Below are 27,973 nucleotides of genomic sequence, written 5' to 3'. Positions count from 1 at the left end.
TCTGCTCCGTCTTGATCTGAACAGTTTCCTGCTGTAAAAGCTTCAAGGCTTTTATTTTGAAGGGCTGAAAGATGCTAAAAGCTTTACGTTGTGTTTCCACGATCACATGTTGTGATATAAATTTCTCTGTTTCTCTCTCTGTCTCTGTTCTGCAGCCATGAACACGTCGGTGCGTGAGATCCACGTCTCCTCTCGGCCCGACTCGGCCTTCTTCCTGCGTCTGGACTGGAGGGGGCGGGGCTTAGGCTGCGGCTTCACGCTGCTGCTGACGGACGGACAGGACGCCTGGAGAGGAGAAGGTACCGACGGACACCTCACCTGTCTAACCTCACACACACACACCTCACCTGTCTGACCTCACACACTTCACCTGTCTGACCTCACACACACACACTTCACCTGTCTGACCTCACACACACACACTTCACCTGTCTGACCTCACACACACACACACACTTCACCTGTCTGACCTGGGGCTGTGTCGTGTCGTTGACCTCGTCAGCTGCTCGACAGGTTTATTTGCTTCACCTGCGACAGGAGCTGGATTCAATTGGTTCTTCAGGTCAAAGGTCGTCGTTTGTTTGAATAACTTTATCGACACCGTCCTGCAGAAACAACATAGAAAAGCATGGAGGTTATAAAACAGGAAGTAGACATGAGAGCCAGATGACGTGTGTGTGTGTGTGATGTCACTGATATTGTTATATCTCTAATTGGCAGGGTTCAATACAAAACATGCAAATTAAGAACATCACACAGGAAGTCAAACGCACCAAGCATCCGGTAAATTTCAAAATAAAACACAATGCATGAACTCCTGATGGTAGAGTCATCACTTTGTCAACGTCAGTCACAGCTGCCAACAAGGCAAGGCAAGGCAAGGCATCTTTATTTATATAGCGCATTTCATACCAAGGCAACTCAATGTGCTTTACATAAAGACAAAACATAAAAAAAAGAAGCATAAGACAGAATAAAAACAAACAAAACACTGAAAACAGAGTTAAAAGCAAGAGCAAATAAAAGTAAAATAAAATAAAATAGATAAAGTTTAAAGTTCTCAGCTATAAGCACGTGAAAAGAGAAATGTTTTTAACCTGGATGTAAAAGTGCTTACAGTTGGGGCTGATCTCAGTTCTGCTGGTAGTTTGTTCCACTTGTGTGCAGCATCACAGCTAAATGCTGCTTCACCATGTCTGGTCTGAACTCTGAGCTCCACTATCTGACCTGAGTCAGTAGATCTCAGAGCTCTACTGGGTTTATTTAAGCAATATCACACGAGAGGGAGTGCTGTTGTACTGTATATCAGCACGGCTGTGATTCGGTCAGATAATCACACCGTGCTGATATACAGTACAACAGCACTCCCTCTCGTGTGATATTGCTTTTATACAACAGTGCTACGAGCGCATTTTAGAACAGTAATAAACTACAAGAGATTATGATTTGTTTGTTTATTTAATCATTTATTTGGCTCCGCCAACAGAAATAGTTCCGCAACTGGAAGGGAGACAAGGCTGTTGCCAGGCAACACATAAACATTTCATACTAGCTTGCTACTAGCTACAAGCTTCTCCACCGAGCTGCTTCCAGTGCTGGTTCTGGTTCTGAGCCCGTGTCTGATCAGCACCGGAGCAACAGGACCAGCGTGAAGACACAGAGACGTTATCGATACCGTATTACATTTGTTTATCTGCTATGTAATCAATATAAACACAGTTGAAGCTAAGTAGCTGAGCTACGTGGCTAACAACAGCTAACGCTAATATCAAAACACATCACTGTCAAAACGTAGTTGCCCCCGTGGCGATTTTTCCCCCAGCCGGGTTTAGTAGAGATTTATAGCCAATTAGACGGACCAGGTCAGGTCCAGGTTTTAATGTTCAGGTCCGTTTATAACTGTAGCAGCAGCAGCAGCAGCAGCAGCAGCAGCAGCAGCAGCAGCAGCAGCAGAGAGATGGGGCAGCTCCTGTATGGGGAGCCTGGCTCTGACTTAGCTCCTGTCCAGCTGAACAGCGGAGTGATTATGTCTGTGAAAAGTCCCAGTGCTGTTATACTGTATATCAGCACTATGGAACGTCTCTTGTCCAATCAAATTGCTTGGTTTGGACCGGTCGGAACTAACTGTTGTATAAACTCTACTAACATGTCATTCATGTATTCTGGACCTAAACCATTCAGTGATTTGTAAACCAGTAGCAGAACTTTAAAATCTATTCTGTAGCTGACTGGGAGCCAATGTAAGGTCTTAAGAACCGGGGTGATGTGATCTGATCTCTTTGTTCTGGTTAAAACTCGAGCTGCAGCGTTCTGAATGAGCTGCAGCTGTTTGATACTTTTCTGGGGGAGACCAGTCAGAAGACCGTTACAGTAGTCTAGTCTACTGGAGATAAAAGCATGAATCAGCTTCTCCTGATCAGTTTGGGACATAAAACCCTTAATTCTGGATATGTTCTTAAGTTGATAAAAGGCTGATTTGGTGACTGATTTGATATGGCTGTTGAAGGTCAGATCTGAGTCTATCAGCACGCCGAGGTTTCGGACTTGGTCTTTAGTTTCTAAAGACAGTGACTCAAGGTGTTTACTGACAGCAACCCTCTTCTCTTTATTTCCAAAAACAATGACTTCAGTTTTTTCTTGATTTAACTGAAGGAAATTTTGGCTCATCCAATTTTTGACTTGCTCTAAACAGTGACACAATGACTCTATTGGACTGCAATCATCTGGAGACAGTGCAAGATATATCTGTGTGTCATCTGCATAACTATGATAGTTGACATTAGAGTTCTGTAGAATTTGACCCAAAGGCAGCATATACAGGTTAAACAGAAGGGGTCCAAGGACTGACCCCTGAGGAACTCCACATGTCATAGCCACTCGATCGGATTGATAACTACCAATGGTCACAAAATAACTCCGTTCCTCTAAGTAGGACCTGAACCATTTTAGGACTGTCCCGCTGAGTCCTGCCCAGGTTTCCAACCTGTCCAGCAGTATACTGTGTGACAGTGTCAAACGCAGCACTGAGATCCAACATGACCAGAACTGACACCTTGCCTGAGTCAGTGTTCAACCTTATGTCATTTAACACTCTAATAAGAGCTGTTTCTGTACTGTGGTGAGGTCGGAAGCCTGATTGAAATTTGTCAAAGAGTCCACTGGAGTTCAAGAAGTTGCTGAGTTGATTAAAAACCACTTTCACTTTCAAGTAGCTTGTTTTTACACTTTTTATTTCTTTCAAGCATATTTTCACTTGAAATAAGTAGAAAAATCATTCAGCAGATTTTTCTACTTATTTCAAGTGAAATTTAGTTCGGAACAAGTGAAAATGATCTAAAAACAAGTTGAATTTTAGGTGATGAGTCTTATTTTAAGTGAAAAGAGTTTAGTTTTGACTAGAAATGAGACATTTTGACAAGAAATAAGACAAAAATTCTTGGAAAGATTTTGAGTTTTTGCAGTGTGGCGGAGGGATACGACTCTTCTTTCTTTCTTTCTCTCTGTGCAGTGAGTGAGGCGGCCGTGAGCTCGGAGGCCGAGGAGCTGGAGATGCAGAGGGAGCGTTACGTCCAGGACCTGCAGGGGGCGCTGACGGGGGCCGAGGGCGCCGCCGCTGCTACCGCCGCCACCGCTACTACTACCGCCACTACTACCGCCACCTCCTATGTCTTCAGCCTGACGCCGTCTCCACCGGGCGCCGCCGCCGTCACGCTGGCGTACGAGAAGGTGCAGAAGGACATCTCGGTGAGCAACACACAAAACACAAAACACCTCTGACCCCTGAACGCATCGCTCCCACAGACGTGTGTTTATTGAAGTGTCACATGCCGTCGGCGCTGCGTTGGCTGCAGATAACGGTTCACCGCTGCTTGTTTTAGTTTCCTGATGAAGTGACTGAGACGTGTGACGTGTTGTTATGAGCTCCTGCAACAACAGCTGGTGAACAGTTAGTTCTTGTTTTCTGTCTCCGCCTGAACATGTGTCATCAAATAGAAGCAACAAAATAATGTTCATGCAAGAAGAAAATATGACAAAACACAAGTTAAATGAGTTGTACAAAAATTTAGTAAAAAGTAACAAATGTTTCACATGTAAAAAAAAAACACTCTTTGTGCATCAGTATTGAACAAAACAAAAATCAGTGCAATTGAACTTTAAAATGGAAAAAAATACACAAACACACGTGAACCTAAATCTACATTTAAAAAAAAAAACACTTTTAAAGGGATAGTTCAACATTTTGGCAAATTGGCCCATTGCCATAATCCCTATAGTCATAGCAGTAGGTTCGTTACCTTTAATTGTCGGTGCAAGCTGTTTTTAGAACGGCGGAGCAGAGCCGCGAGCTGCTCAGAGCTACGCTATGGAGGCTCATGGGATTTCTTGGTTTCCCTCATCAAACTCATCAAATACACAATCCAACAACTCCACAACGCTCTGGGCGCTCTGAGCAGCTCGCGGCTCTGCTCTGCCGTTCTAAAAATAGCTTGCACCTACTGCTGAGACTGCAAAAACTCAAAATCTTTCCAAGAATATTTGTCTTACTTCTTGTCAAAATGTCTCATCATTTCTAGTCAAAACTAATCTCTTTCCACTTAAAATAAGACTCATCACCTAAAAATTAACTTCTTTATAGATCATTTTCACTTGTTTCAAACAAATTTTCACTTGAAATAAGTAGAAAAATCTGCCAGTGAAAGCAAGTTTTTTGTGCTTGTAATAAGAAAGAAAAACTTTCAGATTCTTCTACTTATTTCAAGTGAAAATATGATTGAAAGAAGTAAAAACTGTCTTAAAAAGAAAAATAAGACAGATATTCTAGGTAAGATTTTGAGTTTTTGCAGTGTAGGGATTATGGCAATGACAAAATGTTGAACTGTCCCTTTAACAAACCACAGAGAAAATAATAGAATAGTAGAATAATAGAAATTATATTTATATTTTGGGGTGGGATGTCTGTTGCTAGGGGACCGTCAAAAGACAAAAAACAAGCTGATGTGTGAACAATAGTAAACTCTGTGTGTGTGTTACAACAGGGACTTGCTGGTGTTTGGTAATCTGTCTGATTAATCCATGTTCAGGGTTCAGGGCTCCCGTGGAAACACACACTCATCATCATCATCCGCAATGATGTGGACACACACACACACACACACACACACACACATCCTCCTGCTGCTGCCACCCCGTCGCCGTGGTTACTGCGGTACAGATTGCGTATGTGTGCTTTTGCGGTAAAAGGGAAATTAATTGATTCAAAAACGAGAGTCAGAAACAACTTGGTTCCATGTGTGTGTGTTTCTGTGTGTGTGTGTGTGTGTGTGTGTGTGTGTGTGTGTGTGTGTGTGTGTGTGTGTGTGTGTGTGTGTGTGTGTGTGTGTGTGTGTGTGTGTGTGTGTGTGTGTGTGTGTGTGTGTGTGTGTGTGTGTGTGTGTGTGTGTGTGTGTGTGTGTGTGTGTGTGTGTGTGTGTGTGTGTGTGTGTGTGTGTGTGTGAGGAGTCAGAGTTTCTCTTGCTCAACATGAAAACACAGTAATTCATCTGTCAGGGAGTTATGAGTCATGATGAGAGGGTCCGGTCTAACGCCTGGCGCTTCCCTCTAATCGCCGCCGCCGTCGCCTCGCACACGTACAGGTGTTACCTCAGGTGCTCCGCATACCTGTCTCTGAGTTCAGGGCTCAGGTTTCCTCCAGCAGCTGATCAGTGATGCTGAAAGTTGATGAATGAACAGTCTATTAAAGGGATAGTTCACCCAAAATTGAAATTTCTTACTCCTTATCTCCTCCCCCTCATGTGGACTAAGGGCTGGGAGAAGTTTCAGAGTCCTCCGTGGCTTCTCTGAGTTACAGGGGGTCTCGGCGTAGCAGTGCATGTCCATATGACGGTTGCAAATGGATACCAACTGTCTTCGTAACAAAAAGACAAACCAAAAAACATCCAAATACCTCCATGCTGCTCGTATGTAATGTCCGTCTTGTATTGAAGCCCCGAAATGCGAAATTGTCGCGAAAAAAATTAAATAAGTCTATATTTCAAGCTTGTTTGTAGCGGAAGCTTCTCGAAGCTCCTCTTTTATTTTTTTATTTTTTTATTTATTGGTTTATTTGGGTGGGACAATGCACATTAATGGACATATAAAAACATGTAAATGTGCCGGATTGTAGCAGCTAGTGCTAGTTTCCATCCGGAGTCCCAAAACATAAAAACAGTACAGTGTCAGAACAACAACAACATAGTATTATAAAAGACGTAATGCAGACAACAACACACAACTTTAACGAAATAAAACATTGACCTCTTCCCGGTTCGTCAAATTTGGACGAACCGGGAAGAGGAGCTTCGAGAAGCTTCCGCTACAAAACAAGCTGGAAATACAGACTTATTAAATTTTTTTCAGAACAATTTCGCATGTCGGGGCTTCAATACAAGAGGGACATTACATACGAGCAGCATGGAGGTATTTGGATGTTTTTTGGTGTGTCTTTTTGTTACGAAGACAGTTGGTATCCATTTGCAACCGTTATATGGACATGCACTGCTACGCCGAGACCCCCTGTAACTCAGAGAAGCCACGGAGGACTCTGAAATTTCTCCCAGCCCTTAGTCCACATGAGGGTGAGTAGAAATTTCAATTTTGGGTGAACTATCCCTTTAATAAATAAATTCATAAGTTCTGCTGCTGTTGGTGTTGTATTTTTCCAGGTGGCGTTTGTTTTCTCTACCTCGGCAGCAGCAGCAGCAGCTGATTCAGACGAGGTGGAGTCGTTTTTCTTCTCTCCTCTGAATCAAAGTGTCCAGTCGTTAATTAACAGCCGCAGCTTTTAGAAACAGTAGCGTCTCCATGACGACGGGAGGAGAAAACCTCTGCCCACATCAACAGAGCCTCAGCCAACGGGCCGGTGGTGTGTGTGTGTGTGTGTGTGTGTGTGTGTGTGTATATGTGTGTGTGTCAGCCTCCCTCAACAACATAGAGCTCAGAAATAAAAATGATAATAATAATAAAAACCACTTCTTCTTTCTAGGAAATCCTACTTCCTACACATGTAAAATCACAGCAAGTGTCTAAATTTAAAAGCTTTGAAAATGTCCCATCAAACCGACCGTACGTGCAACAGTTTTGCAACTTTCACTAAAATGTCACCACAATACTTTAGAAACATTGCTCAATTAAATCCAGTGGAAATGATGAAATCCATCACTGTAAAAGTGTTAAACCTCTTAAATGTTCTCCTTCTCCTCCCACAATTTTTGCTCAGTTGGCACCAAATTTGCTGCGACTGCATCTTCAGATTGAAGACGTTGGACTAAATTCTTGCTAAATAGCCTACATTTTCAATCTTCCTGAAAAAAAACTGACAACATTTTGGAGTCGTGGTTGATGAAGTTTGGCAAATATCAGAATTTTATCTCAAAAAACAGAATTTTTGAAAACATTTTGAATTCTGCTCTCATGGTCAATTTCTGTCAGTGGCGTATTTAAACATCAGATCTTCTCTTATGAAGTAAAACAACATTTTAATGCTGTCAAGATGCAATAGCCTGTCAAATTTTTGTCTTGGCTGGCTTTGTCTATTTGTGAAGCTTGTGAGTTCAAGTCTCAGCTGAAGCAAACAGACGTTGTAAAGCTTGTTCTCTTCCTATTTTGTCTCTTGTTGCTCAGAATTGCCTAAATTTGTCTAAAATTGCCTAAATTTGTCTAAAATTGCCTTCTTCCTCTCCAGATAGAAGTGTTAGATGCATTTACAGCCTGTTACTGTCTTTATGCAAGTCATTGGCCCTCAGCTTTTCCAGCTCGTCTGTTTTCTCTGGCTCTGAGGTCTCTGATTATTTATTTGATGTTTCTTAACCAGCTGAAAAAAAGCTGGAGAGAATCAGACACTCATTAAAAACTTAAAAAAAAACTGATCTGACTCAACTCTGAACCAAACAAACCAAAGCAAAAAGTGAAATAACACCCGTTTCCATTTAGTGTCCTAAAAAAAACCTCCGATATATTTTAATATTTTCTGATGTCAGATTATTTCGTATTGAACTGATCTCTATGAAACTAGTTCCACTTGGTGGTTATTAGTACAATAATGAGGCCTGTCATCATGATAAATTACTAGAGAGAAATTATTCACTGACTTCATCTGTCTTATCAAGTAGGCTACACAAACACACACACCTGCAGACACACAGCTGTGTTACGGTCACCTATTTAAGGTGGTCACTTATTTAAGGTGGTCTGAGGTCAGAGGTGACGGTCGCTGACTCGTCTTATCTGTGTGTAAACAAACATGTGTGTCTGAGGGAGAAGACGGTGGTTCCCATCTGTGTCCTTGTGTGTCTTTATTGTGTGTCCTTCCTTGTGTGTCTAAGTTGTGTGAAACCCTTGATGAGCTAATCAATGTTTTATGTCGACATCTGATCAGATGACTGAAACACGAGCGCTAGCTGTCACTCGTGGGGATGAATCACAGAGGAAGAAGACTTTGTTTTTGACCTTGAAGTTAATGTTAGCTTCTTCTGGTTGTTTTCAGAAGCTTAAAAAAAACCAAAAAAAAAACCGCTGACTATCAATGTTGTGTAAATGAAAGCTTGAGTATTGGATCCATGCTATCGCGACGTAGCACCTTTAGCATCAGCAGCTATTTAGCATCGATCTGGAAAGAAAAGAAACCCTCTATGTTTTGCGCCTCTTTTTGTGCTAACATTAGCATGCTAACTAGCCACCAACAACCTAGTTGATTTCTTTCCAATACCGAGTCAGCGTAACTAACTAGCTAATGTATTTTAAGTGTAACTATGGATGTAGCTAAGTTAGCTAAGTTTGCTACGTAAAAAGCTGCTTGTTGAAGTTGTTTATTTTCGTAGGATGCCCCTTTAGTTGTCACAACTCATTTACGAGGGGGTCCTACACAAAACATCAAGACATAACACAGCTCAGCACAATAAACAATGAAAGGAAAAAAGACAAAACAATACAATACAGACAATAAAATAAAAAACAGACAAGACAGACAAAATTGCAACCAAAGTTTGAACAAATATTAGATGTGACAGAGGTAATGAAAGCATGAGCAAGATGTTTCAAAATAGGAGGATACGTTAATGCTATTGCTAACGTTGATAATCAAAACGAACACCTAGCACCAGTTAATTCAGCTTTTTCTGCTTCCTTCAGCTCATTTTGTTGTTGTTTTTTTTCGTGTCTTAAGTGAACGATGAAAGAAAGATGCTAATGCTAATAATGCTAATTCATCCGAGTGCATTTGCATTAGCTTAGCATCGAGCTAGCTTGTCAGAAACATCAGCACAACCTGGAAAACTCCTGGAATAATCATGTCTTACAAAATATATGATATTATTTTTTATTTTTTGAACTATTTATATGTTTTTGTTTGACATTATTATGATTAAAAGTAGTTTTACTTGTCTGATTCAAACCCGTCGTCCTGTTTTTCTCAGTTCCGGTTGGGTTCTGTGTCTCTGGACGCGGTCCCTGAGCCGGCGGACGTGGTGAGGGAGCTGCTGCTCCACAGTCTGCAGAGGGGAAACACGCTGCAGCAGCAGAACCAGGACCTGGAGGAGGAGAACCACAGACTGAGACGAGAACAGCGACGCATCACCGACGAGTAAAAACACACAACAACATAACTACTAAGACTAACAGGCTCAGAACAAAACCAAAACCAGGCAGCGACGAGTCAGGGAAAGTCCTGAGAATTTTAGATGGAAATTTTTACAAATAATGTGTTTTTTTTTTCTTTTTAAACATATTTATGACATGAAACATCTGGAAATCGACCCCGGAGCAGCTGCAGTGGAAACGACCGTCTGTTTTCTTCTGTTGTTTAATCATTTAAACCCAGTAATGGAACCTAATGACACAGATTTAGAAGAATAAGAAGAAGTTAGAGACAGTGAAGTTCACATAGAGACGACTGGGGGAGTTTTAGTTCCCTCAAATCCATCATCAGGTTCCTCCGAGTTATTACACAACACGTGTAAGTGTGTGTGTGTGTGTGTGTGTGTGTGTGTGTGTGTGCGCGCGTGTGTAAGTGAACATACGTCAGTTTGAGCGATGGCCCGGAGTCACGTTGGTGTTAATGTTCCTCACACCCAGTAAAGTGAGAGTTACTTCACCGTGTGTCTCAATGTAAAGACCCAGTGACGTATTTAACTTCATCATTAATGTTCACACACACACACACACACACACACACACACACACACACACACACACACACACACACACACACACACACACACACACCTTTAAAAACACAAAGAAAAGATAATTAATAATGTAAAGGAGACTTGTTGAGTTTTCGGGTTTTAATGAGTTGACTCCAGATTTATCAACTTTAAATTGGTGGATGAATAAATGAGCTAAAGTGTTATTTTAACAAATGAATGAGGCTTAAAAACACATTAAACTTACTTTACATCTCAGATTTGGGGTAAATAAATGGATTAAATTAAACATATTGTAGCAAAATGTTTATAATTAGAAGTTTTATTGATTAAGGTGTCCTCAGAGGTAGAAATCCCTTTTAAAAAGGTGCACTACTTTTTTCTGAAGTTGAATATTAAAGATCTTTGATAGTTTTAAGGTTTTTTTCTACCTTTAATCTCCTTTAATGTACAAATAATTATTAAAAATATCTTAATATCTCATAACAATCCATTCATTATCCAAACAAACATGCAAATAGTTTCATTTCTTAGTAAAAATAAACTGCTCACACACAAACAGGAGGAGATGATGGGGACTATTTTCAGAGGCGGATTAATCCACATTAGGTTAGGGGTGTTAGTTAACTACTAATTAACTACTGTGTGTGTGTGTGTGTTGCAGACTGAAGCGGTACACTGGAGGAAAGGAGGCGTTGGAGGCGGAGCTCTACTCGCGCTTCGTCCTCATCCTGAACGAGAAGAAAGCGAAGATCCGCAGCCTCCAGTCGACCGTCACGCAGCTGCAGGACACCAGGTATCGCCACGGCAACGGGGCGTCGCAGTCGGGTCACAGTTCGATCGACGACGACGACCTTACAGTACAGTATATGTGACCTTGTTGGTTTTTTTGCTCATCCCCTGCTGCAGGAGTTCCTCTGAGGGAGAGAAACACAAGAAACGAGGACGAACAGGAAGTCAGGAGGAGGAAGAGGAAGAGGAGGAGGAGAAGGAGGAGAAAGGAGGAGATCAATATGGAGGCAGCACCGACGAGGAGCCGGAGGAGGTTCAGTCGACTCCAGCTCCGTCTGCTCCGCCGCGGGGTGAGACCTGAGTCAGACCGGCTGAATACTCCTCAACATGAATGAAATACCTAAAAACTACGGCGGCCCTGAAGGGTCAACTCACTGCAGCTTAAAGAAAACACACAGAGACACAGAACACAACTTTACAACACAACAGGAAGTGCTTCTGGAGGACACAATAAAGTGAGGGACCAGCAGGCTAAAGGCTAATGCTAAGCTAACAGTCGTGTCCCCAAACTGGTTGTCAGTGCCCGATCCGTACCCGGAACACGATCCGTTCCAGACGCTTCTGCGCATGCGCACGCACATGCGCACTTCCCCCCTTCTTTTAGTTTACGGCAGACACCGCGGATATGCATGAAAACAGAGACATTCTATGTGAAAAACACAACGAACGAATTCCCCTCTGTTCTATTTCTGATTAAATTAAATGTAATGTAGACCGATCAGTTAAAACATTTATTTATTGATGTAAATGTGGTGATTTCTGCACATACAGACAGCAGCAAGTCAGCACTGCTCCTCTGACCAGCTCCTCCTGAAGCTTCACTTTTCATTTACACAAACTAATCAATGAGAGCATGAATTAATCTGCTCGCTTTCTCCACCGGGATGACGACATAGTCTGACCGGTCGATCCCCTCAGCCAGCCGGCTGCTGCCTCTGAGATGAGCCGAGCAGCGAGCTAACGTTAGCTCCCAGGTAGCTGCTCCCAGCTAGCTCTGCACTTCTCCCAAAACCTCGGAACAAACTTCCAAACAGACGTCAGTTGGATAAACTGACCACAGAATAGGACTCTAAACTGTGACTTTCTCGCATAAAATTTTTTTTTTAAGTAATAAAGTGACGTTTTAACAGCGCTACAGCAACTTTTAGCTGCTCTACTGCTAGGCTAGCAGGTAGCATAGCTGGCGCAGAAGCGTCATGTTACGGGTACGGATCAGGCACTGACACTGGTCCCTCATTTTATTGTGTCCCTAGAAACACTGACACATTGAACGTGGTTCATCCCTTTTTTTTTTTTAAGTATATTTTTGGGGCTTTTTCGCCTTTTACTGGAAAGCTGGACAGTTGAGAGAGAGAGAGAGACAGGAAATGGGGAGGCAGAGAGCGGGGGATGACATGCAGGAAAGGGCCGCTCGATGTGGGATTCGAACGCAGGCTGCATGCAGTGAGGACTGTAGCCTCAACTACCAACTGAGCTACACACCGCCCCGTTCTTCACTTTATTATGTCCCCTAGAAACACGTGCACTGTGTTATATTATCACTATCTGCTCGGTGTTACAGTGTTTTGAGTTCTCTTCGCCGTAGAAGGAGAAACGTTGTGGAGGTCGCGACCCCTCCTCTCTATTAGACTTCTCTATGAATCACGGTGACGATCGGTGACGGTGCGTTCAGGGGCGGCCTCGAGAGTCGTTAATCTGGCTCTGAAAACAACATGACATCATCACTCAGAGCGCGTCGGCTGCAGGTGTTGCAGCTGAAGTGATGGCTGATGGGAAACACCTGCTGGGGGGGGGGCAGAGGGGGGGCCCGTCAGTCAGTCATCGAGCCCCGTGATGTGTTCAGGTGTCACGCGTCAAAACTGTGGAGCTGTCAGGAAAAAAAGTTGAGTTGAGTTTTGTTTTTCTATGTGTTTCTATGTGATTTTTTTTTTAATACTTTTTGGGTGGCAGGGGGCTGTTGCCACGGCAGCGAGTGTGTTTGTATGACATCACCGAGGAGTTATGTAATGTAATGTGGAGTAGAGGGTCCTCGTTCCACTTCATCATCACAGAGAGTGTGTGCATGTGTGAGAACTGAACATAACTCACCTGTCACAGTGTGTGTGTGTGTGTGTGTGTGTGTGTGGGGGGGGAGGGGGGGGGGGGGGGGGCTTTAGGCTTTAGGGGCAGTTATTCCCCCTCCCCTCCCTCATTTTTCCACTTTCTCACTCGGCGCTGAATAAATCGTGTTAAATCCCAGACACTGATACCTCGATACGTCGGCTGCTTCCCGGGGCCTTCCCCCTGCATCCCATGTTGTTGTTGTTTCTGTTGCTACGACGACAGCTCACGACGACGGCTGCTGCAGGTTTCCAGTTATTGTCAAGAAAGTGGGAGCGGCGGCGGCATGAGGAGGGGTGGGAGGGGGGGGAAACTGTGGTTAGTTTGTTTTGTGAGGAAACTGTCGTCAGTAGTTAACCGACACACATACACACACACACACACACACGTACGGCGTCCATTCATGCGAGATAGAATCAAAACGTGACCGCCATGAACACAGCGTGACCCCTAGGCAATCTACATTAAAAAAAAACAACAACAAAAAAAACAGTGTTCACACCACTTATTCAGTCTGAATTAAATGTAAGTTTCAAAACTCACATCACTGTATCTTCCTCAGAAAGCCAATTTATGTAATAATGTCTGTTGTCATTCCATCAGCTAATCTAAACCTATTTTTTATATATTATTTTTTATTGCAACAATTTAGTTTAGGAGGCAGGTGTGTGTTGTTAAGGCAGCTGCCTAACTATAATACAATGGGGAAAACACTGCTGATTTTAAAGGGATAGTAGCATTTTTTTTAAAGTGTGGTTGTATGATCTCCAAATAGCCCCTAAGTACTTTAATTGCAGTAGAAGACTCTCTACACTCCTCCCGTTAGCAACGCCAGCCCATAATAGCCCTGCCCAGAGATTTACAACATACACAGTTTTTATTTGGACCTAACCAACTCATGTATCCCTCCGCCCAGGGTTAGCGTCCGCTGATCAGCAGTTGGTTAGGTCCAAATAAAAACTGTGTTTTTCCTGCACTTTGAAGGGCTGGAAAAAATTATATTATAGCAAACAATGGAACTGTGTATTATTTTTCAGGTAAAACCTCTTTTAGGCCGTGAAAATAGGCCGTTTCTTTGGGTCTGTTCACAACACTGTATGTTGTAAATCTCTGGGCAGGGCTATTATGGGCTGGCGTTGCTAACGGGAGGAGTGCAGAGAGTCTTCTACTGCAATTAAAGTACTTAGGGGCTATTTGGAGATCATACAACCCCACTTTAAAAAAAAATTATACTATCCCTTTAAGGACTTTGTGTTGTGAGCAGTTCAGTGGCCAGTTAAAACATATTTTGGCCGGTAAATGCCTCTAACCCTTCTTTTGACCTCCTGTCCTTCCTCCTGCAGAGTCTCCGTCCCCGTTGGACGACAGCCTGAGGGACATCACCGACGTCGCCCCCTCCAGAAAACGCCGCATCCGCCACCTCGCGCCCCCGGGGGAGGCCGCCGTCGCCGCCAAGAAACCGACGGCAACATCATCGTCATCGTCGTCCCAGAGACGAAGGTACAGCACGAAGCTCCTCCCACTCTGTGATGTCATCGGACGTCTGCTCTGTTTATTGGCCTCGTAAACGTTTCATACTCTTATTGTGAGAGGCGTATATTGAGGGTGGGGCGTGTGCACGTTAACACACCCACACACACACATAAACACACACAGTCTATTTTAATGTATCTTAAACTTTATTGTTTAAGTTGAATCTCACCTCCCTGTTTTCACTGAGGAGTCGACGGCCTCCACCTGCAGCTGCTCCTGTTTAAACTCACTCTCTTTGTCACTTCCTTTGCTTTAACCCCCCCCAACACACACACACACACACACACACACACACACACACACACACACACACACACACACACACACATATACACACACTTAAACACACACATTCCTCCACATGTTTACGTCACTGATTGTTTCACTTTACGGCTCCATACGACTGAGATTAACTCTGCAGCCTTGTGTAACTTTCACGTACAACTCAACAGCAGTTTGGGGGAGGGTGTGTGTGTGTGTGTCCTTGTGTGTTTATGCATGCGTGTGTGTGTGTGTGTGTAACCTCAGACCCGAAGGTTAGAATCATAGCGAGCTGCTGCAGATTGGATGTAATGACCCGACATAAAGAAGATCTCTGACAGCAGCTTTTATGATGTTTGATTTTCCCGTTCAAGAGGATGCTGAGGGTGGAGGAGGGCTGGGGGTGTGTGTGTGTGTGTGTGTGTGTGTGTGTGTGCATGTGTGTGAACGCTGGGACTTGACTCTAAAACATCAGTTATTAGAGCTGCAGTAGTTTCGTTCTCACATTGTTTTAGATTAATAGAATAAAAAGATATTGATAAGATATAGATTTTTGGAAATGTGGTGAACTAACCCTTTAATTTGATGTTAGTAATTGTTGATGAAGAGTAATGCTGCATCCCATTTACCTCGGGAAGTCAGAGGTCGGAGCTGGGAATGACATCACACCCGAGTTATCAGCGTTTCAGTTACAAAGTCGGAAAAAAGCAGCCAACGGCCAGAAACACCGGCTGAACTACCAGGCTAACGGTTAGCCGTTGTTAGCACGGTCTGCTTTGTAGTTTGCATATACACATGAAAAATATAAATTACACTATGACAGCATTTCATCCAACAATACCATGTATACGGCTGACATATTGTGACGGCAAATAGTAAAAAGTGTTAATAAAAGGATTATTACAGGAGCTTCTACGACTGTTTACAACCGGGGCAGCCATGTTTAAATTTCAACTCGGGGGTTATGTGGATCGTCCGACTTTCCAACATTGACATGAAGTCGACTGAGAGCAGAATGGTGAAACAGATTTAAAGTTTGAGAGCTACGATGTGATTGGACGGTGGGGATCGTGGTGAAATATGATAGGACGATCAATAACGAACATGATCAGCTAATTATTGGAGCAGAGAGAGGGGAGGGGGGAGGAGATGATTGGTGGGGGCGTCATCCTGATTGAATTTAGCTGAGCACGTAGCTGGTTTATTGCCGACAGGAGGATCACTCCGTTAACAGACTCAGGAGAAATAAACTCGGCTCCTTTTATGTGTCTTTTTTTTTCCCGCCTGTTTGAACACTGTTCACTTTGTAGTAAAAGACTAAATGAGAAAATGTTTCTTCACAGTTTGAAGCAGAGCTGTGTTTTTTTTCTTGGACGCTGCTGAATGCTGCTGTTTTTTTTTTTCCTCTGGGAGTCAGAACAACCTCCTCTGTCGTTATCTGACTGCGTCCCACGGCTCCGAGGCTCCGAGGCTTCTTCACGTCCAAAATCCTCACAATGCCGCCGCTCTTGTGCCCCCGAAACCTCGATCCAGTCTGCCAGTTTTCTCCTTGGACGTGTTCAGTTATAGAAATTAATCCAAGAGTCATGTCTCAATCTGACGTTTGTCTCTGTGGCCGTCCAGCAGAGAACGCTGAATACACGGAGAAACGGCCAAACTCCAACTCCGGCCCCGAGCCAGCGACAGATGGTCCTAAGTGCTGCCATCCATCGCCGCCGTTACCGGCTTATTACCGACCAACAAGAAGCAGCAGTGAGCCGATGAGCAGCTGTGGCTGGATGTTTGATCACTGGAGAAGCTGAACCCCCCACCAGCACCTCCTTCTCCTCCTCCTCCTCCTCCCTGAGCTGGCAAACACTGGCTGCAAAAGTCTTCTTAGAAGACATGGGTTGTGTCCGAAATCCCCCCCTACTCACTATATAGTGACCAGGCCATGTTGTAGTGGTGTCCGAATGTTTAGTGATTATTAATGTTGACTATATAGTGACTGAATCTATCCCACAATTCACCGCAAAATGTAGTGAACATCCGATGGTCACTAACCGGAGCAAGATATCCCATCATGCATTGCGGTCACGTAGCTACCAAATAAATGCAAGTTGTGACCGGTGTAGCTGCCAAATAAATGCATTAGTGACCGGTGTAGCTACCAAATAAATGCAGTAGTGACCGGTGTAGCTGCCAAATAAATGCAAGTAGTGACCGGTGTAGCTACCAAATAAATGAAGTAGCGACCGGTGTAGCTACCAAATAAATGCAGTTGTGACCGGTGTAGCTACCAAATAAATGAAAGTAGTGACCGGTGTAGCTACCAAATAAATGCAGTAGTGACCGGTGTGGCTGCCAAATAAATGCAAGTAGTGACCGGTGTAGCTGCCAAATAAATGCAGTAGTGACCGGTGTAGCTACCAAATAAATGCAAGTAGTGACCGGTGTAGCTACCAAATAAATGCAAGTAGTGACCGGCGTAGCTACCAAATAAATGCAAGTAGTGACCGGCGTAGCTACCAAATAAATGCAAGTAGTGACCGGTGTAGCTACCAACTAAATGCAAGTAGTGACCGGTGTAGCTACCAAATAAATGCAAGTAGTGACCGGTGTAGCTACCAAATAAATGAAGTAGTGACCGGTGTAGCTACCAAATAAATGAAGTAGTAACCGGTGTAGCTACCAAATAAAGGCAAGTAGCGACCGGTGTAGCTACCAAATAAATGCAAGTAGCGACCGGTGTAGCTACCAAATAAATGCAAGTAGCGACCAGTGTAGCTACCAAATAAATGCAAGTAGTGACCGGTGTAGCTACCAAATAAATGCAAGTAGTGACCAGTGTAGCTACCAAATAAATGCAAGTAGTGACCGGTGTAGCTACCAAATAAATGAAGTAGTAACCAGTGTAGCTACCAAATAAATGCAAGTAGTGACCGGTGTAGCTACCAAATAAATGCAAGTAGTGACCGGTGTAGCTACCAAATAAATGCAAGTAGTGACCGGTGTAGCTACCAAATAAATGCAAGTAGTGACCAGTGTAGCTACCAAATAAATGCAAGTAGTGACCGGTGTAGCTGCCAAATAAATGCAGTAGTGCAGCAGCCTCAATAAATGTGTCCAGCTGCCAGAGTTGTCCGGTCGCGGCTTCCACAGACTCCCAAAACAAACGTCGGAGCAAATTTCCTAACAAGCGTTATAAACCGACCACAGACTCTGCAGCGATGCTAATTTCTGTTAGCCCGTCTATGGCGTTTTACATTATACGTTAGCATTAAGTGTGTGTGTGTGTGTTTTGAACGTTGTTTAAAACTATGTGGGTTTGATTGAAAATCTTTGATGCTCAAATACTGTATATATATTACCGCTTAATATATTGCTTTACTCCTCTTTTCTATGCTACACCGGCCGTTACCATGGTTGTATCCCTGGTACCTGCACCGGCCGTTACGATCGCGGTCAGAACGTTTTAATTACGCAACGTAATACGTCATTAACTGTGCGGCGGAGTTGTGTCCGAAAGTGTTTTTTTATTTGACCAGTGAGTCACTATATAGTCACTATATTGAATTCACTATATAGTGAGTAGGGAGGAGGGAATGACTTTGACTCTTCGTTTCCTTGTCTTCTCGTGTACTTGAGCCGATGAGCAGCTGTGGCTCGATGTTTGATCCCTGCAGAAGCTGAACCCCCCACCAGCTTCTTTCTCCTCCTCCTCCTCCTCCTGAGCTGGCTAACACTGGCTGCTAAAGAGAGGCCTTTGTCTGAGGTGGTTACCGTGGGGGGGTCCAGCTGCTGGCAGCGCTTCACCCTCCTATTGTTTCAGCCATTTCCATCACTACTCAACCCGTTCACCTTCCACAGCCACCTCCATGTGGAGGAGGAGGAGGAGGAGGAGGAGGAGGAGGAGGAGGAGGAGGAGGAGGAGGAGGAGGAGGAGGAGGAGACCCTGCAGAGAATCAAATGAAGGCCACATGAAGAGACTGCAGCCGTGACTGATGACGGGGATTGCTCAACGTTTTAGGGGACGTGTTAAATACAGAGCAGGAAGAAACTCCAGAGTGAAACTTACGTAGTGCAAAGATGGAAACTTCAGGTGAAGAAAGTCAGTGATGTCAACGTTTGTGTTAATAAAGCTCCTTCAGAATAAAGGTAGATATTTGCATTAAAGCTCCTTCAGAATAAAGGTAGATATTTGTATTAAAGCTCCATACAGTATAAAGGTAGATGTTTGTGTTAAAGGGATAGTTCACCCTAGAATGATATTTCGCTCATTATCTACTCACCCTCATGTTGACTAAGGGCTGGAAGAATTATCAGAGTCCACCGTCCCTTCTCTGAGTTACAGGGGGTCTCGGCGTAGCAGTGCATTTCAATGCAACGGTTGCAAAGGGACACCGGAGCTCTTCGTAAAAAAACACACACAAAAAAACATCCAAATACCTCCATGATGCTCGTATGTAATGTCCGTCTTGTGCTGAAGCCCCAAATTGCGTAATTGTCCCGAAAAAAATTAAATAAGTCTATATTTTAAGCTTGTTTGTAGCGGAAGCTTCTCGAAGCTCCTCTTCCTGGTCCGTCCAAATCTCGCGTGATTTGCGCCGGCGTCAGTGCGGTTACTGCGAATCACGCGAGATTTGGTGGAGGTGGACTCTGATAATTCTTCCAGCCCTTAGTCAACATGAGGGTGAGTAGATAATGAGCGAAATATCATTCTAGGGTGAACTATCCCTTTAAAGCTCCATACAGTATAAAGGTAGATGTCCATGTGTAGTGTGATTATAAAGCAGCTCTAGGTTCTATATACTGTGAAAGTATCAAAGCCTCAGTCCACAGAGAAATGCACACAGCCTGTATTCAGAAACTGAGCCTTAAAGGGCTTTGCCTCACTCCTGAGTCCATGACCAGCAGATAGACACCATCCTTTCGACTGTGTGTGCAGTAACAAGGGAGATAGAGCCGTATCGCCCGTAATTAGCTTAGCTCAAACACTGGAAGTGTATGGGTAGTGTTAGCCTGCCTCCACCTAAAGTCATCAGAGAAACTCTTCAGCAACTCTAAACAGAAACCGGCGGGCCGATCTTCGTCTCAGAGCTGACAAAACTCTCCGGTAAGGCATCTTGAGCGCTCAAATGCCTCTAACGGGACGAGATCGGTCAAAACGGAGGGTTCAAGCAAAGACGCTTTATTCTGGTTCAAGCTAGCTACATCGAGGGTAGGTTAGCTTCCTATTTCAAAGTAAAAGCACAAATTCTATCGTCATGGTTTTCTGTATGTAAAGGGCAACGGGTGTTTTATTTTGTGAAGGTAACCGGAAGTGCGTTGGTCACAACGGCTAGCTTGAGTAGCACCGAATTCGTCCTAACAAAATTGTAAACAGCTGGTATGTAGATAAATGAACGACACACTGCTGATCTAAACGGCTACTTTCTCTCCTAAACATGTTTGAAATGTGGATAAAGTGATATATTTACAGAGTTTAGAGCTAAAATGAAATCAACTTATGACTGCTGGTTTCAGCTCGTGTAGGAGGCAGGCTAACACTACCCATACACTTCCAGTGTTTGAGCTAAGCTAATTAGCGGCGATACGGCTCTATCTCCCTTGTTACTGCACGCACAGTCGAAAGGATGGTGTCTATCTGCTGGTCATGGACTCGGGAGTGTGGCAAGACACGGAAAAAAAATGTTCGCGTATCCCTTTAAAACCAGACGTCATGACTTCCTGTCACTTTGTGATGTCACAACAAAGCCCCGCCCCCTCTCCACCTGGAACCACCATCCAGCAACTTGCAGGATTTTTAGTTTCTCTGAGTGTTTTATTCTGAAATCTGCTCTGTTTTCTTATCGGATCACTCAGAAAGCAGTCAGCCAATCAGAAGAGAGGCTCAGAGCCTCCTCCTCTCTTCTGATTGGCTGACACCGACCTTTTGTTACCAGATCTTCAGAGAGAAGCTGAGAGAGGAGAGAGGAGAGAGGAGATGGAAAACTTCACTGTGATGGTTTTTTAGATCTGGTCGTGGATCAGTGACTGAGCTCTTCATTGAACAGAATAATCTTCTGTGTGAGTCAACGATTAAACAAGACTCGTTCTGATTCGATTATAAAACAGCTGTTTGATCTGATCTCCTCCTCCTCCTCCTCTTCCTCCTTGTTGTTGACTCACTGTACTTCCTGCAAACATTAGATCTGAGTGTTTTCCCATGAAGAGAAACAATAGAAAGCTGCAGTGCGACTCTCCCTCTCTCTCTGTGTTTCTGTAAACCATCAAACGTCGCTCGAGGCCATAACACATAATCACTACAAGACGCAGCAGCAGCAGCAGCAGTTTGAGCTCAGTGTTTCTGCTTTTAGCTTCACACCGACAACAGATTCTGCAGCTTGTTTGTTCCTCTGTGACTCCTCTAACGTGTGAATATGAACGTAGTCAGTGATCAAAGTTTCACAAGATGAGAAAAAACCTTGATGACGTCTCTCTCTGGCCACCGCAGAAGCAGGGAGGATTTTGTTTGACGTCAGACTGTGACGTCGGCTTCGGCCCGGCTCGGCCAATCAGATGTGTCCGTTGTTTGTCTTCAGGATTGTTATTGTTATGTAGAGAAAATAAACAACAGTTATTACGACACCGACAGGTTTTGATTATCGTCGCCGCTAATGAGAAACAGTGAGTGATGTTTGAAGCCTGGAAACGATCAGAGCTGGAAACGAACTCTACCGCCGTCACATGACTTCAACACGGAAGAGAAGAAAGTCGTTTCTGACTTCGTTTTCTCACAATTCTGACTTTAAAGTCCCTGAAAAGTGACACTGGATTCGTCTTCTGAGTTAATCACATCCCAGACATATGTCCTATTAACCATCCTGCCAATTTTGGATGCTAGAAAAATTCGTTTAGTAGGTGAAATTAGGTTTTAAAATCATGACTAAATGAGGCAGCTCTGGATGTCTGCTGCAGGCACAGAAGCCCCGCCCACTTGCTGAGCTTCGTCAAGTTTCAACTGTCAATCAAATGGCCTACTGGCCGGCCAACTATGCTGATGCTACTGCTAACTGTCACATCGTACCCGAGCAGCTACGGGTTTGAGCTATACGCTTGAGCTGGAGTCTGAGTCCAGCTCTTATCTGAATGTCTCGGATACACACTGAGCAGTGAGGGAAATATGCCCGGGCCGCTGCCGTCAGCACACGAATCTCCGCTACCCTGATAGCGATAGCTCGGCGGCTAACACTAGCCCGGCGGCTAACACTAGCCCGGCGGCTAACACTAGCCCGGCGAGCTATCCCGTTCACCCCGAGCCACTGCAGCATCGGACCCACGGCTCACCGCCACAGCAGCCGGAGCCTTGAAGGCTACAACGCAACAACAATGAGGGCCGCCACCGTCAGCACAGGACGAATGGGCCTAGCGTTAGCCGCCGAGCTAACGCTATCAGGGCAAGCAGAGATTCATCTGCTGACGGTCGTTGGCATTTTTGAAGTATTTATAATATATTACTGTGCACATGGGAGGAGTTATGAAAGTAGGGACGGCAGTGCGTCACGGCGTCCCCCTCTGTAAGCCTGCCCTTAAAAACAAAGACCACTGAAGCAGAGTGAAACTGTGAAACCCTAACCTCTAAAATTAAGCACTGTACAGAAATGAGTCTTTTTGCATGTTTTTATCAATACATTTCGAACACTTTTAATATATTTTGAAACAAAACTCTAATTTCACTTTACAGGGACTTTAAACTCAGAATGAGAGAATTTTCTGGAAAAAAAGAAAAGAAAATCTCCAGAGACCGAGCTCAAGCCTCCTTGTCTCCTCGTGTCCTTGTCTCCTTGTCTCCTCGTGTCCTCTCCCGGCTGCTGTTAACACAGATTAAACTCTGCGGTGCTGAATGAATCAGACCAGTGTAAACAGATCTGTGGTTTTGTCATTTCAGTTGTAATTAGTGAAGCACTGAACCTTCCAGCGATGAACAGAGAAACCGCAGGTTCGATTCCCCTGGTCCCTCGTTTCCCAGCGTCGTCTCAGACTGAACTCTGAGTCCATGTTGTCACCATCATCATCATCATCAGCTCCGTGTGGGGGCTGCGTCCCCCCGAGCTCCACCTCACCCCCCCCCTCTCCCTGTGCCATGTGTGGGAGTCTGCGGTGGTCCTCCTCTCTTGTTTCCTGTTAAAGGGACAGTTCACCCAAAATTCAAATTTCACTCATTATAATATCTCCTCCCCCTCATGTGGACTAAGGGCTGGGAGAAGTTTCAGAGTCCTCCGTGGTTTCTCTGAGTTACAGGGGGTCTCGGCGTAGCAGTGCATGTCCATATAACGGTTGCAAATGGATACCAACTGTCTTCGTAACAAAAAGACACACCAAAAAACATCCAAATACCTCCATGCTGCTCGTATGTAATGTCCGTCTTGTATTGAAGCCCCGAAATGAGAAATTGTTCCGGCGTCAGTGCAAATCTTGCCGGAAGAGCAGTGAACCGAGACACTGGGAGCTTCCGCTGCAAACAAGCTTGAAATATAGACTTATTTCATTTTTTTCGGGACAATTTCGCATGTCGGGGCTTCAATACAAGAGGGACGTTACATACGAGCAGCATGGAGGTATTTGGATGTTTTTTGGTGTGTCTTTTTGTTACGAAGACAGTTGGTATCCATTTGCAACCGTTATATGGACATGCACTGCTACGCTGAGACCCCCTGTAACTCAGAGAAGCCACGGAGGACTCTGAAACTTCTCCCAGCCCTAAGTCCACATGAGGGGGAGTATAGATAATGAGTGATGAAATTTGAATTTTGGGTGAACTATCCCTCTAACTGGTTCCAGCAGCAGCAGTGGCAGCGTCGCTCCCACAGTTGGTAATGATTTGAAGGAGCTCGGGGCCTCGGCGCTGCTCTCAGCCCGGGTCGTCATGGTTCCACTCAGCCCGGGTCGTCATGGCTACGCGCAGCCCGGGTCGCGTTGCGTTTGGGTTTCAGAACCAGTCGTCGTAGGAACGTGTAGCAGGTCTGGGTGGTGAGGTGGGTGGTCGTCATGGTGGTCGTCGGGTCACCTCGGCCTCAGGTTCTCACAGACAGACACACACTCACAGGTGAAAGGTGAGGAGGTGTGTGTGTGTGTGTGTGTGTGTGTGTGTGTGTGTGTGTGTGTGTGTGTGTGTGTGTGTGTGTGTGTGTGTGTGTGTGTGTGTGTGTGTGTGTGTGTGTGTGTGTGTAGCTTCAGGGAGTTTTCACTCTGCTCCGTGTTCTGACCTCGTTTTTCTTTTTTTTTTTCTTCTGCTCCTTCAGGTTTACAGTAAAAGCATAAACACACTGGTCTCAGGCCTGAAGGCTTCTTATAAACACACATCAACACACTGAGTCCTCAGCTCCACAGCCACATGTCCCATCAGCCACCAGGAGCAGAAACCTCTGAGTGGTGACGCTTCATCTTGTCCTTGTTCATTGATAAAAGCCAATAGGGTTAAAACGATATCAAAATCTCACGATATTCAGTCTTGAGACCGATCTTGGCCACATTTTCACGGTCTTGGTACTGACCTCGGTTGTCAATGTTAACGCCAATTTCTTGGTCTTGTCTTGGAATCGACTACATTTTTACTTGGTTTTGGTCTTGGTCTTGACTTGGTCCCCAGCCGTTAGATTCTTAGATGGGTACTTCAAATACTTTGACAAATACTTCAATAAATACCTCTATTGAAGTCTTAGATACATTGATAGGTCATAAGGTGGGTTTACATGGACAGTTTTAAATGGTTTCAAATACAGTATTTCATATAAACACCTCAAACCGTCTCATTTACCTCAAACCGATTTAAGTTCCATGTTCCAGGGAGTGTATAGTTTAAACCTTTTCTAAAGCGTTCTGTCTGTCACGTAAACCTTGAAACAGGTTGATTTCTTGCTGCGTTCGTTCAGCGCATGCTCGAGCCCTGCCTGGCAGCCACTCAAGCGAAAATGTCGAGCAAGAAATTCACGCCCCAAGATGGACTTCAAGAGAAACCAATTAACTCCAAAAGGCTCTCTCTTCTTTAAAGGTACATTGTGTAGGAATTCCTCCCATCTAGCGTTGTGGTTGTATATCATGAAGCAACTCAGTCGTATTTTTCATGCTGCATTCACCTGAAATTGGGCAGACAGCAGACGGACGACAGCCGCTGCACGTAACGGCATTAACAAGCCTCTATGTAAACAAGTGGTCCGTCAGCACCAGGCAAAACAATACATGTGACAATATGTTGTCATGGCGATGTGGTATTGTTTTACCGGCTTTCTCTGGACTTCTGTGACTAAAACGACATCTGGTTTGTTAGAGACGGCCGTCTGCCCGACTGCAGGTGAATGCAGCATCAGTGTAACGCTCCATTCCTCCTCACTGCGTTACCACGGTGACTGAGCCGACAGCTCCGGTGTCTCTGCTGAGTTTCCGTGGTTTCCTACCGTCACGCTGCCACTGAACGTAAAAACATGGAGATTACTGATGAATGAAAAACAGACTTTTGAACCAAATATCGATTTTCGTGAATAGATAACAGGAGAAGTTACACAATGTCCCTTTGAAAGTAGCTAGGCATATGTCACGCTGCTGTTTAATAAAGAGAAATATTATAACAGCAAAGACTGCACTCAACAAACAATGTATTTCCATGTTTCTGTTTTGTTTTTATGTACTGTGTGTCCATGTAAGCCCACTGATAGATACCTAGATGGTTTGATTTGTCCTTCAGCTTATCAGCAGTAATAATAATCATAAGTATAGAGGAAGTGTGATTGACTGTGAAGGCCAAACTGAAGGAAGACGTCTCACTATAGACAGGGCCGTTGCTAGGAATTCTGGGCCCCCTTAAAGAATACTAAAGTGGGCCCCTCCCCCTAACTTTTTTTTCTCTTAGACTACGTATGTATTATTTAAGCAATATATCACGACAGGCCGTGGTATATGCTCATTATACCACGGCTAAGGGGCGTTGTTCGGCCCGACGCGAAGCGGAGTGATATATTGCTTTTATAAAACGGTTACGAATAAAGGCAATATAAAAGAGGGATACGCAATCAATTTCATGTAGTTTTATTCAACCAGAAATACATATTATCCAATAAAATAGCCTCACTGTGAAAAAATAGTCCCACCTCTCCAGACGTTAGCTCCAAGTTAGCTCTGCAGCTCGTCTTTTCCTCTGCATTTTTTCAGGTGAAAGTCACTGCTCAATCCACTCTACCATTGTTAACCCTCCCCGCAGGTGAAAGTTCACCTTAAACATGTGAATTCAACTACTTTAGTCCGTTTTTTAACATCGTAAAAACATCAGCTGTCTTTTGCTACGGACTGCAACAGTCCGTTGTCATGGATACATGACAACAACTTCCATTCATACCAGTCATACGTGCCTGAGGCGGAGTGATAGCCTGCGCTGTGATAAGGTTTTAGAATAGTAGCCGTGGTATATGCTCAATATACCACGGCTAACAACCAATCAGATCGCCGGATTTCACCTTTCCGTTTTATAAAACGGAAAGGTGAAATCCGGCAATCTGGTATTGCTTAGACTACGTATGTATTATCGTTTTTTATTTAGCCTTCTTTGTTTTGATGCTAATGCAGCATTACACTGCAAAAACTCAAGTATCTTAGCAAGAATATTTGTCTTATTTCTAGTCAAAATGTAATTTCTAGTCAAAACAAATCTCATTCTACTTAAAATAAGACACATCATATTAAAAGTAGCTTGTTTTTAGACACTTATTACTTCTTTCAAGCATATTTTCACTTGGAATAAGTAGAAAAAATCTGATAGTGGAGCAAGTTTTTCTTCCTTATTACAAGCACAAAAAACTTACTTTCACTGGCAGATTTTTCTATTTATTGTGAATTTAAGTGAAAATTATCTAAAAACAAGTTTATTTTTAGGTGATGAGTCTTATTTTAAGTGGAAAGAGATTAGTTTTGACTAGAAATGAGACATTTGGACAAGAAATAAGACAAATATTCTTGGAAAGATGTTGAGTTTTTACAGTGTACTATGAGTATTAGTCAGGGTCTTACGCAGAATAAATCAGTCATACAAAGATTAGACTACTGGGGTTTTTTATGGGCCCCACTGGACGCTGGGCCCCTAGAGTTATCATCACCTTTCTCCCCTATACAACGGCCCTGACTATAGAGGATAGAGGAGTTAAAGAGGAGTTCATTCATTCATTCATTCATCTTTGCATCACCAGCCTCTCAGGTTGTAACTGGTGTCAGCTTGGTGTTGGACTGAGCTGAGCAGCTGCTGGTTTCAACCTCCTCCAGAGTTTTTACTGTTGGTTCAGTCTGAACATGTAAACGTCCGGAAAAATGTCAAACTGCTGCTTTAAGACCGAAACCTGCAGCTTCTACGTCCAGACTCTCCTTTGATCCTCTCTCTCTCTCTCTCTCTCTCTCTCTCTCTCTCTCTCTCCTGTCACCTCCTGCGCTGCCTTCATCTTCATCTTCATCTTCCTCATCCTCGCTTCCTCTGAACGCCACTTTCGCCTCACGATGCTGCGTTCAGGTGAAGCCAGGATATCAGAGCGTCTGTAGAGCAGAGAGCGAACAACTCGAGAAGTCTCCACGTGGAAACACAAGAGTTATAGAGTGTTTTATATTATTTAAAGTAGACGACACACACACACACACACACACACACCTACCTATCTACACACAGGTATAAAAGTCGCCCATGTGTTTCCAGTCTCGCTCCTTATGGGCCACATGATCCACTTCCTGTCTCAACAGGAAAACTCCTGTAAATCGGCCTCATTAGCCCACTGACCTGTGTGTGTGTGTGTGTGTCTGTGTGTGTGTGTGTGTGTGCAGAGACTCCCCTGCAGCATCCAGTAAGCAGCAGTCGACCTCCCATCGCTCCACAGACGCTGCAGCGGCTCGTTCAGAAGCCGAGGACCTGTTTGAAGACTTCTGAGGATGAACCGTGACGTTGCTCTGGTGACGGCGTTTACGGACAAAACGTACGAATCACAGGTCGATGGGAGATTTGTTTCTTTATTTAACGACCTCGACCACGTGTTTATTAAACGTAGAAGTCGCTTTAACCAAAATCATTAAAATTGGATCAGACCGAAGCCATTTGGCCACAGAAACACAGTTATTCCTCC

General features: G+C 44.1%; 1 protein-coding gene across 1 annotated transcript; it reads left to right on the top strand.

Annotated features, from left to right (window-relative positions):
* Positions 1 to 157: 157 nt before the first annotated feature.
* Positions 158 to 27,973, top strand: LOC310994811 (DNA repair protein XRCC4-like; the record flags this gene model as incomplete). Its single annotated transcript, XM_083983664.1, has 7 exons — positions 158 to 299; positions 3,509 to 3,744; positions 9,450 to 9,616; positions 10,843 to 10,974; positions 11,088 to 11,260; positions 14,414 to 14,570; positions 27,678 to 27,973. The coding sequence occupies 7 exons, from the start codon at positions 158 to 160 to the stop codon at positions 27,778 to 27,780; spliced, it is 1,110 nt and encodes a 369-aa protein (XP_083839790.1). The 3' UTR covers positions 27,781 to 27,973.

Source organism: Trachurus trachurus (genome assembly GCF_905171665.1).
Source record: "Trachurus trachurus genome assembly, chromosome: 12".
NCBI lineage: Eukaryota > Metazoa > Chordata > Actinopteri > Carangiformes > Carangidae > Trachurus > Trachurus trachurus.
This window is presented reverse-complemented; position numbering and strand designations above follow the sequence as displayed.